At 45.5% G+C, this 12,090-nt stretch overlaps 1 protein-coding gene across 1 annotated transcript; it reads left to right on the top strand.

The window, feature by feature from the left end:
• Window positions 1-220: 220 nt before the first annotated feature.
• On the top strand, window positions 221-11,037 carry LOC119386510 (uncharacterized). The gene is made up of 5 exons (XM_037653780.2): window positions 221-403; window positions 4,132-4,193; window positions 4,970-5,074; window positions 8,737-8,763; window positions 10,795-11,037. Exons 1-5 carry the CDS (start codon window positions 313-315, stop codon window positions 10,843-10,845), a joined length of 336 nt encoding a protein of 111 aa, XP_037509708.1. The 5' UTR covers window positions 221-312; the 3' UTR covers window positions 10,846-11,037.
• The last annotated feature ends 1,053 nt before the right edge of the window (window positions 11,038-12,090 follow it).

Raw genomic sequence — 12,090 nt, 5'->3', positions numbered from 1 at the left:
CGCTGCAAACGAGGAAGGGAGAGTTTTTTTTTTTTTTTTTCTCAAGGTAACGTTAATAATTCTATGTTCAAAGTTGCGGCCTGCTGCATAAGTAACGCGACAACGGTAAGACAAATGATGCGGTCCCCTTAACGACAGCGCGCACGTGTTGATGGCGCGAACGCATAGGTCAACATTGCAGCCGAGTTGTGAGGGGACACCCTTGAAATACGGCATGCCGCCGCGGTGATTCGGGAGACAGCAGCTCGACGTTCACCAGCCCCACTGCGCACTCGGACCTCGCGCGCTGACGAGAGCGAACAAGTCGGGGACATGGCGTTCTGGACCATTCTTCTCGCCGCCGTGGCGGTCCTGTTACTTTCTACCGACGACTCCCTGGCGCAAATGAAAGGGAATATCTGCGGTACGTACGTGCACGTGCACTGCGAGAGCGCAAATGTACGCGCTGGCGACCTTTCGGGGTCCGCACGCCGTGTTGCGCCATTACAATGCACCTTGGCAAATGTCAATCTGTTTTCACCGTGCCGCAAGCTTTATCTGCGCAAATTCTAACCACTGTGAGGACTAAATGTGAGGTGTAAGTATAAGGTCAGATGAACACCACCCTTTCGTCATAACTAGAATTTCCATACCCGCAGTTGTCGCAATTAGGTTTTTGGAACGTGGAACAACTTATAGAGCGTGAGTACGTAGCTATGTATAAAACTGAGGGGTGCACCTTGAACTGCGACGTATGTATGTATGTGCACTGAACCTTTATCAAGCCGTGCGTAACTTCAGCTTTCTGGCGACCCCGGTGTTAAGGAAAGTAAGTCTTTGGGCGATCGCAAAGCTTACGTCGCTCCGCCAATAGGACCATGAGATGCAGGTTTTCCTGCCTGTCGGCAGAGAAGCCTGCGCTCAGCCAAGCATATAACTAGTCCACTTATTTTCTAAAAGAAGGCACTAAGTGAGCGTACATCTGAAGAACGTAATATTTCATGTAAGTAACGTTACAGACTACCACCTTTCTTGCCCAACCACCCTCTGTTCTAACAACTCTTCTATATGCTATAGTTTAAAGGTAAATTTTAATCTATGCGAAGTGCCTTTTTATGTCATCGAAACATTTATCTGGTTGCTCATGTTTTTTTGTTGCTATTATCATGCTCTAAATTTATTCACTTCAAAGCAATCAAATGAATTAACAAGAAAAATCGGTGTTCATTTTTCTGTTCCTGCGACTGGTACCCATTTTTCTCAAGGTACCCGAAAATCTTCCAACAGTATGAGTCAGGGGCGTAGCCAGAATTTCGGGAAGGGTTCAACCATACTTTATGTGTGTTCGTGTGTGCGTATGTATGTGTGCGTGCATATCTACTCAAGCAAAATTGAAAATTTTCGGGGGGGCTTGAACCCCACCCCCCTTGGCTACGCCCCTGGTATTAGTATATATGTGCCAAAGCATGAATGGACAGATCAAGTCGAGTGGTAATATTTGCGTTCTCTAACTATAGGTTTGCAGTATAAGGCACATGTAGTATCGCAGCACCAAAATCCATGGTGTTACATAAAATAAAAGGTGCGCGAAGGTGCAATTTTTTTTACATGAACTCGGTAAAGCTGTCGACGCCCCTACTTACTTGGTCTCAAACATGCGGTTTCTGCCCGTCCTTGTTTACCCCAGTATCAGTAATTTGTAAGTATATGGAACAACATCTGCGATGGCAACTAATAATATACCACTTAATCGCTTCACGGAGCTCTCAGAACGTTCAAGAGGTTGCGTAACCTGCATTTCGCTAACAACTGGCCTCATTATTAACGATGTCGGCGTCGATGTCGGCGTCGTTGGTTGTGAGCGAAAAATTGACATTGTCCGTGAGCGAAAAGAGCCGAAATTGAACCCAGGCATCAGTGTCGAAGCCAGAAATTTTTTTCTTGGCGGGGGGGGGGGGGGTGAGTTGCTGAACACCCTCCCTCCCCCCAGCCCCAATTACGCTATGAACCCGATGATGCTATCACGTCCCACTCTTTAAAGCAAAGCTCAAGCTTCCTGCGAGTTTTAGCGGTATTCCAACTCTAAGATTACTGCTCCGCTCTCTTCTTCTTTTTGTCTTTTTTTTCCTCCAATACAAGTCTGTCGCTATCCTGCGCAATTTCTGAAATGGCCAGCCAAGGATTCTAAGAGATGACTTGAGTGCTATACATATTATCACTGAAAGGCAGGCTTTCGAACCTTAAGAGATCACACACACTGCAAATAAATCCACAATGTCTGTCCGGAAAGTCCCATTTGAATTCAACGTATGCTCCTGCAAATGTTTCCATTTGAGTAGCATGCGTGTTTTTGCCGAGACATGCGTCGTCTTGTCTGGCTTTCCACGTGCGCTTGGCGTTTCTTGCCCGATTTGAATTGGTGTTTGTCGCCCGTGCGTACTCCTCCTTCTTTAGTGGACCAGTGGTGAGTAGATAGCGCTTGCCCAATTTTTGTGGCGCATACGTGCGCTAGGGGTTTTCGCGCGCACACACAGAGGGAATGCCCTCGCAATATACTGCTTCGCTGCAAAAATCAATCTTTGAATATATATATATATATATATTCAAAGATTGATTTTTGAAGTATGTATGTATATACATATATACATATATATATATATATATATATATATATATATATATATATATATATATATATATATATATATATTATTGGTGCTATAGAGCTAATACTAATAATCTCCCTTGTACCACACCTATCCTACTGTGCCAACAATATTATATTTAGGACACTGAAATGATTCATACTATGAGCCGGCAAACTGACTGAAAACTGACGCACATCAAGCACTTACTGCAACTACATTATTACGCCCTCCCCCGAACGAGAAAAAGATACGTTTATATAAGACTCACCTCTTTTGCTTTGAAATAAATGTACGTATAAATGAGCAGTGAAGCAGAGTATGTTGAACTGCTCGGCACGAGAGTTGTTTATCGCAGGCCCCGGTTGGTTCAACAATTAACGAGATAGCGTTAAAGAGCTCGTTTCGCAGACATTCCGGTGCCGGCGTCGGCGTCGGTGGTTGTGAGCGAAAAATCAGCGTTGTCCGTGAGCGAAAATTCGAAATAGATGCAAATAAATAAATAATAAAGAAACTTCGGTTTGAGTGGGAGTCGAACCCAGGGCAGCTTCGTGGCAAGCAGGTGTCGTGTACCACAGGGCCACGCCAGTGCTTGGAACTGTTTCGGGAAAAAAAGTCTATACGAATATCATGCGCGAGGAGTCTCCTTAACGCTTGTAATATCGCGTGGCAGAAGCGTAGAATCGCACTAGGCGTCAAAACACGTGAATTGTGCAACGAGTGGTTGATTTAAAGGCCCACCATTTACAAAGCGCACTGTATACCTTATGGATTCGTAGTGGGTAACTTCGCCAATTCGCAAAAGGATGGATAATAGCGTAGTGGGCCTTACGCAACTGTACTCGCAGTATAGGTATTCTAGGGTAGCTTGAAACGGCCACTGTTACGAGCACAGACGTTCCTGTCCTTACGGTGCAGTTGATGTGTCCACCAAGAAGCGAAGTCAGGTTAGAGATGGAGAATGCGATGCGAACGGGGCCCGACTACGCTATCGCGTTCTACTCTTGAAGGCAAGCTCAAGCGTCCTCTCAGTTCTTTTTTTTCTTTGTTATACCACTGTTAGACACAACACGTAATAAGCAGACTCGATACTAGACTTATCGAAAGTGAGAAGAAAGAAAGATCACTAGAGGTTATATACAGATACCGTGGTATATAGTTCAAAGTGTACAATTACCATTGTCGGCCGAACGCAACCACATCTACGGAGTTAAGACGCTCATTTATGGTGTAAACATTCAAGGTGCGGCAGCAGCCACACTAAACATTCTTCAGCGAACGCCGAAATCCTGCACGACAAAACGAAGGACGAATTTCGTGATGATACGGTGTGAATTATTATGCATGACATGTCGCACTCGTGGTCGCATGCAACCACAAGCCCGATTTGCCCCGCTTCCTCGCAAGAGCACGACATGAGCACAGAGACGCAGCACTCTGCTCTGCAAGCTGAGTCTGTTCTTAAACGCGCGTCTTACACGCTTTAATTGTGGCGTTATATCTGCAGAGATGGACGAAGCCAGGATTACGGAGCTCTTGGACTGCATTTTGTCCAAGTCGCCGAAAGGGGTAAGCGACCGTGAGAAGTGACCCATTTTAAGTAACTACGCGTATATTACTGCGCTTGTGTTCGTGCACTGTCATGTAAGTTGGGTGCGAATGTGTGCCCCGTTAAAGAAAAACTTCCTAAATGCATGTCAATCTGAGAAACTCGTATCTCATATACAGCAGTACTGCTGCTAATGCGCTTCGGGTGTACATGTCGGTCTGTTTCGCTACTATCTCTACTAAGTGCTTGCGAACTCTTCTTTACGTTCGGTGCGCTTCACTTGCTATGTACGTTAACCGTTTCAGCTTATATACAGGGTGTTTTTTTGTTTTTTTTTAGACAATGCAGATTTTTATCTTTAAAAGAAAACCTATGGCAGTCAGGCTCCTGCCGTCTTCGCACACTAACTCTACGTCGAGAGGGAAATACTTTGCCGCAGCTAAACTGACGTAGAAGTGACTGATTAACAAAAACTAGTTAATTATTCTTTTAATTATTGATTTGAGGGCATGTTGTTCATACCGGAAAGTTGTAGAGCATCACAATTTATAGCATACCCACTTTTTAGAAATCGCAATAGTTGCACGCAATTTGAGATATTTCATCATCGAATTTTAATGGCGATATCGAAACTGACCACGCCTAGCGCGCAGGAGACGCGACCACTGTGTTACGCCAGACCGGAACACGCCGTGACATCATCTTTTGGCTCCAATATTTTCTTACTTCGTTCAAAAAGACGCCCATGCCATCAAATGCTCAGAGAAATTGCTTCTCGCGCTCGCGTGTCTCGCAGACGCTGGAGTTGTGGGAGAACACCAAGGCCATGTTTGGGGGCAAGTCACCGGCCCAGGCCGTTCTGTCGATGTGCAGCGCCTCCCCTGGGGCGGGCGAAACCCTGGTAAGCCGTTATGACCGCGGCTGTTCCGGCTATCGAGTAACCGCTGAAACGGCCCACGCAAATTTTGGAGGCACAAAATGCGCTATATACGCGAGACGTTGCCGTCATTTTGTCCTTGTTTCGTCGCCCTTTGTTTGTGCTCACGTCGATAAAATAGTGACGACGTTGGTACCCAGTCTGTCATCTGTGCCACACAAACAAACGAACAAACAAGACCGATACAGTACGCAGCCAATAATAATCGGCTCAAGCAAGCACATAAACGAACAAGATAAATGAGAAAAGAGGTTGAAACGCGCTCGCTTTGTTCACATAACGCTCAAAAGAGCGTATTGCCTGTGACAGCACACAAAGATTGCAGCATATTGTAGTCCCCTACAGTTCATTTGCACTCACTTGTACACTCTGCAGTACAATATATACGAAGTTATAACATGTTGGAACATATCTTAAACTGAAGCATAAATATTTTACTTTTGGAAAAATTATCAAATGCACGCTTTAGCACTCTAAGTCAGCCAGTTGGCGCGCGTGACGGTGCAAGTTGTAGCGAGCGCGGGCCAAGAAACCACGGCCAACTTATGGGCCTACCGCTGCAACGGAGCCGGCGAGTCGCGGCCGCAGCTGATTTCATTTGCTCAAACCACGGCTGAGAGCAGCACGTTCGCTGCCAAGCGAATGCGCTAGTCACGTGGTTCCTTTTGTATTTCGCGGGCTTTCTTTGCAGCTTGGAAAAAATGGTATACGTGAGACTTTCTTTATCGCAAATAATGCACTGGGGGTTTCTGAACACGCTCTCGAACTTTGAAAGTCGCATTTCTTGCCTAGAGTCAATATTTAGCAATTTAGTTCAATAATCTTAATTAACAAATTAATTAATTACAAAGCAAAGAAATGTCTGTAGTGCGCAAGGTGACTGTCGGCAATTTGAAACTGATTTCACTCGCCTGCCTCTAATATTGTATTTTTTATTCCTTGGCTAAAGACAGCTGGGAAACCCGGTATATATATATATATGGGTCATTTCATGCCAAGTGTCCCAGACGTGGCGCTCGCACATCACAGATATTGCTGATAAAGTTTGTGCCCTTTTCCTGTGCCACATAGAGTATTGTGGCAAAACATTTTTGCTCGCAAAAAATTTTGACGATCATGGCGCCCCCTCGAAGTTCGCTTATATTTGTTAAACTGTGCCAAATAGAAAAATGTGTATAAAATCTATTTTTGTGTATTGAGCTTCAAAACCACGCTTGCGCTATCGCAGAGGTTATGTTAAGTTGTCCTATTGATTAATTCTGAAATTTTTATGCTTCACTACCAGCTATGTATCTTCAAAATCTACGAAAATCTTCAATGTTCGTGATTTTTTCTTGAGCTATCTAGAACTCTCCCAAACCAATCTTAATAATAGTATGATTTTCAGGAAAGTGCATTTTAGTACAGAAATGTTTAGGGGTAAAATGTACTTCAAATCTTCCCGAAAAAAATGGTGAAATTAGAGATGCCATTTGTCGCATGTTTGAGAGTATTTGTCATACTGATGCGGTCCAAGTTAAAATCCTCATCATACGGCGCTTGATAGTAGACTACATCGTTAAGTAATGAGGAAAGTTTAATGAAATCATTTTTTGTTTTAAGGAAGAAAATAATTTTTGAATTTGGCGTCCCGAACACGCCCTGCATTTGATTTTGTTGCCACTTCGCCGCAAAGCACGTGGTAGCCCTTACAGCTGACACTCGTCACAGGCAGCGGCAGGATAGCGAGATGTATGTCAGTGGCTCGTGAGTGGTCAAAAGTCTTGTCGCGTTGATGTCAGGGCGACGAGTAATGAATTCGCGTTACAATGTGAGCTTGCTTGGCGGGCCCAATGGGAAGTATGGACGCCCGGGAGCAGCCTATGGCGTCGTTGGCACAATGTGCTAGAAGGCCGTCTGCACAACACGTATACCCAGACAAACAAGTGTATACAATGTGCATTATTTCTTTCAGTATGTGTATGCTAGTATGTGTATGTGTATGCAGTATGTGTATGCTATATATATATATATATATATATATATATATATATATGCGACGCCAGCCCCCCACTCGCGAACGAGTTGGTACGCCACTGGATAGCATACATGGAGGATATCTCAGCTTCTGCTGGCCAAAGCTTATTCTTCGGGTCAAGGCCCGTACACTGTTGTATTATTGTGTGAACACGTCCACCGTGTCTGTTATTCGATGCTTGAAGAAACGAATGGTCGGCATGCTGTGTTGCTAGTCGGGAGTAATGGCGGCAGGTCTCAACAAATTTCAGTGCCCGAAAGGCACTGAAAGTGTCTATGCTGTTACAAAACACCTGCTACTGTTCGTGGTACTCTTACTAGTGATGCAGAACTATCGGTAAATTGACTATCGATAGTATCGATAGTTTTTTTTTTTTGAAACTATCGATAGTGTAAACAAAGTATCGATAGTGCTACTATCGATAAACTATCGATAGTGCAATCGGTAGTGCCATCGTTAATATTACTATAGCGATATTACTGCCACGCGTGTTTATTGCTTTGTTTTGACGCATTCATGTTCAGTCACCCACAAAGACTGTTAGCAACGTTTGACGCAGACCGTGCCGTAATGTTTGAGAAGCTTCACAATTGTTTGAGATCATTCTGTTAAGACTACGCGCCAAACACGAATAGTCAAGTTTATTCAAGAGCTTACGCGAGCACCAGCGATAACGCTGGAAGGTTTGACGACTGATGTATAAAGGACGACGCGTTCCACCGATGATCACATTACTCAACGGCTGACGACTGCTCCCGCCACTATCAGTGCGCAGCATGTATCGCTTGTATTTTGAGTTTTGATTTTCTGGGCACAAGTTAGCCCAAATAAAGAGCTTTGTATTTCCCAGACTTGCTGCAGCATTCTCCACCGTCACAACCACTTGACAATATTATCGATAGTGGTGTGAATAATGATGATGTTGCTGGCCGGCCATATTGCCAAAATATTTGCGATAGCCTACTGCCACCTTCGCTTAATTTGTGAGCAATTTTTGGCAGAGAAATTAATTATTTCCGCCGTGAAAATGGCGGAATATATCCATCAATAAGCTCGCATCCAAAAGCAACCAGTTGCACCTTACGATTAACTTCTTGATATTTTTTTTATTTTGAAATCATAAAATGCAATATCAATTTGAAGCCGCGCAGTCCCACCACATGTAAAGGCTTCCTTTCCGCTACAGCTGAACAGTTTGACTTTATGATCATGTGTCAGCAAAGCACTCTGGTGAAGAACACAATCATGTCAACTGTCTTGCCCTTCAGCCTGCTCCTACGGCTACATATATGTACCACCCGCGCGGGGAACCAAGTTTATTCTGCAGTGAGTCCGCGCTGTTGATTTTATACTATCGATAGTACCATCGAATTTCTTACTGTCGATAGCGCTATCGATAGTATTTTTCACCATCGATAGTTCGATAGTGACTCAGCTATCGATAATATCGATAGTACCATCGATAGTTCTGCATCACTAACTCTTAGACATGCGTACGGACTGTTGTCGAAATTCGCTGGCTCTTATATTGTGCTATTGCACACAGAACATGCACTCTTTGACGAAATCATGAGCGAATAAGTAATGAAAAGTTTGTTTGTCTTTACAGATTTCAGAATTCACGAACCAGCAAACTGTAAGTATAGGCGCCCAGTCAAGGTATATAGAACTTGATAGAGGCATCGATAAAATTAAGTGCTGCCCTTTTAGAAAACTAATTTCGTGACGTTAACCCTCCCAAGTCCCTCCCCCCCCCCGCGCGCGCGCGCGCGCGCGCGCGCGCACACACACACACCCACACACCACACAACCACACCACACACACACACATCACACACACACACACACACACCCACACACACACACACACACACCACACCACACACACACACACACACACACACACACACACACACACACACACACACACACACACACACACACACACACACACACACACACACACACACACACACACACACACACACACACACACACACACACACCCACAACACACACACACCACACCACACACACCACACACACACACACACACAACACACACACACACACACACACACACACACACACACACACACACACACACACACACACACACACACACACACACACACACACACACACACAATTACGTATGGTCATTTCCATTCACATCACATTCACCGATACACACTGACGCGTACACTCCCGCCACATCCGCTCAAGGGCCACTGACTCCCGAGAACACTTGTGTATCCACTCATATTCGGTAACAATAACCCACGTTGATATTCGACTCCACAAAGCTCGGTCATTTGCTTCTTTCATGCTTACGCCTAGGCGTAGGCAGAGGTGGAGAGAAAGGGGGGGTGGTTCAGACCCCGCGAAAATTTTCAGCTTATATGCTTTTTTTATACGCGTACACACATGGACATACATACAGAGTGTACACGTCCCGCTCCACGTCGTGGTTCAATCTCGAACTTCTGTGCAACTGTCACCCCCAACGAAAAGACCGTGTGCTCAGGGACGCGGCGAGCTGTTCTTCACATGTTCCTCAAGACCCCACGCCTTTCTTGTCCGTGGTGCGGCCCTAAATGCCTATACATATCACTCTTTCGCGCCTCTTTCTGCTGAAAGACACGTACATTTACGCAAACTTCCACAACATGTTGTCACTTATCGTGGACAATTAGTAACCACAGCGGCGAACAGACGCCTCAGGAGAGTGCCTGAAACTGTAATTTTGCAGGTGGTGCAAAATTTATATAATTTTCTCTTATAAAAATGGATATAGACAGTCTACAGGCTATCTAAACTTATTTTTAGACAATCTATAGACTGTCTAAATCCATTTTTGTAAGGGTTATAGGGCATACGAAGGGTAATCCAGAGGAGGAATAAAAGCTGGGACCACAGGGTGATCCGCGGGTTGGAGCTGCCGATGCCGCAGCGTGCCGCGAGGTGAGGGGAAGTGGAGAAGGCGGCGTGCATAAAAGATAGCACGGAAACAGCCCCAGCCTAGCTGCAGCGTTCGGTGTCGACTCATATCTCGAGAAGGTGGCCTCACCCTTCAACTCTCTTCTTTCACTCTCCCCAACGACGCCGCGCCGTGCTCCCTATGCTTTGCAGAAATAACCGTCTTTCCTCTCCTCAAACCACTACTTTACTCCACGTGGTCTAGCACACGGCGGAACACACCTCGAAGCAAGGGCGCGTTTGCATAAAATTTCGGCTGTCAGCGACAGCAGACGGCCGATATTAAATAACTACCAACAGTAGAAGAAAAGAATTAAAAAAAAAAAACGGGCGGCGGGCCGGAACACACATACGCACTTGTGTGTCTCAATATCGCTTACACCCGTATCTTGGTTTTGCGCTATTGCTTTGTCATTATCTGCGAGGAAGACCAAGCTGCCCCTCGTCTATCTTATAAACCCCCTGGCCAGAACGCCGAGGCCTCGGCGACTCTTCAACGCACAGTCCAGCCCGAGTTCTAACTCTGGCATCCCCGCACACACTGTTTATAATTGCACTGACAACTGCACTTGCGGGAAGTGGTTCATTAACGTCCCATGATCTTGAAACCAGACGCTCGCAAAAGCAAAAACAAAAAATACCTCTCTCCACCATATACATGTACTACCTGCAAATACTGTCTTTGCAGAGAGCAGACAAGCCGAAGTTCAAGAAGGCTCTCAAGGACTGCAGCTCTTGAAGTGAAGCGCGACGGCGTACTTCGAACAACTCCATTTCCGCGTTAGATTAAGTGCTCACAGAGCGTACCTCTTGCGCATGCATGCAGTACAAGAAAATCAGCGACATGTCAAGCTGACAACACTTGTCTCCTCGGCTTTTACTCTCATTCAATAAAAGGTGCGCTGTTGCGCTTTTCTTCGTTAACGCCAAACTCCTTGCATTGCACTTTATTTTGAAGAAATATATTGTTCGTCTTCACGTATATCGAAGACACTGCTCGCTCCCTGCGTGCGTGTGATCTATACTAACGTTAATAACTTATTACTGGTCTTGAAACGAAGAAAATTCACGTCAAATTTGCCAGGCTCTTGCTATATAGGGCGAGGAAGGAAAGAAGTGAGTGAGTGAGTGAGTGAGTGAGTGAGTGAGTGAGTGAGTGAGTGAGTGAGTGAGTGAGTGAGTGAGTGAGTGAGTGAGTGAGTGAGTGAGTGAGTGAGTGAGTGAGTGAGTGAGTGAGTGAGTGAGTGAGTGAGTGAGTGAGTGAGTGAGTGAGTGAGTGAGTGAGTGAGTGAGTGAGTGAGTGAGTGAGTGAGTGGCAAATAATAAAATATATGTGCGTCGAGGGTGTTATGATCGCGCTGCGACCCACCACCGTAAAGGCTCCCACAGGCTGGACCCCGAGCACGACTACCTGGGAAAGTGCCTCAGAACCAAGCTGCATTAACGTGCAGAACGCGCGACTCCTGTGCAGTGCTATCTTCCTTGCTGGCGTCCCTCTCAGAGACACTGGACGCGTTCCTCGGAGACGCCGGACGCGTCCGAACAGTGGAATTGCGCCCTCCTCCTCTTAGCGTCTGAGTGCTGATAAAAGGCCGGCGCATCGAGCGTCGGGAGCTTCTGCTTCCACATGCTTTGTGTGTGTTTTGTCCTCGTCACGTATTAAACGTCTTTTTTTTCGTTGGCTACCTTTTGCCTTGCCACTGCCTGAATCTTCCCAGCCCAGTCCTTTGGCCCTCGTGTCATGCTACCCACGAGACCCTGGTGCCTCTCATAACAAGGGGTTTACCATGGCAAATAATAAAATATATGTGCGTCGGGGGGTATACCATCTCAAAGCAAATCAAGCTATCAAAGAAGCCGTAGAGAAGGTCTCCGGATAACAGCGCAATTTTAAAATACAACGGTGCGTGGAAAAGCCAGGAAAATTATCTCAAAAGAAAGTGAAAATACCCAAATTCAACGTCGACCTAGTTTTGTTATCAAC

Source organism: Rhipicephalus sanguineus, chromosome 1, assembly GCF_013339695.2.
Source record: "Rhipicephalus sanguineus isolate Rsan-2018 chromosome 1, BIME_Rsan_1.4, whole genome shotgun sequence".
NCBI classification, from domain to species: domain Eukaryota; kingdom Metazoa; phylum Arthropoda; class Arachnida; order Ixodida; family Ixodidae; genus Rhipicephalus; species Rhipicephalus sanguineus.
Note: the sequence above shows the minus strand (reverse complement) of the source record. Positions and strands in the feature narration are given on the sequence as shown.

Coding starts and splice junctions, on each gene's coding strand:
- LOC119386510 (XM_037653780.2), top strand. CDS start 313: ATGGCGTTCTGGACCATTCTTCTCGCCGCCGTGGCGGTCCTGTTACTT. Junction 4,194..4,969: donor TGTCCAAGTCGCCGAAAGGG/GTAAGCGACCGT, acceptor CGTGTCTCGCAG/ACGCTGGAGTTGTGGGAGAA. Junction 8,764..10,794: donor AATTCACGAACCAGCAAACT/GTAAGTATAGGC, acceptor CTGTCTTTGCAG/AGAGCAGACAAGCCGAAGTT.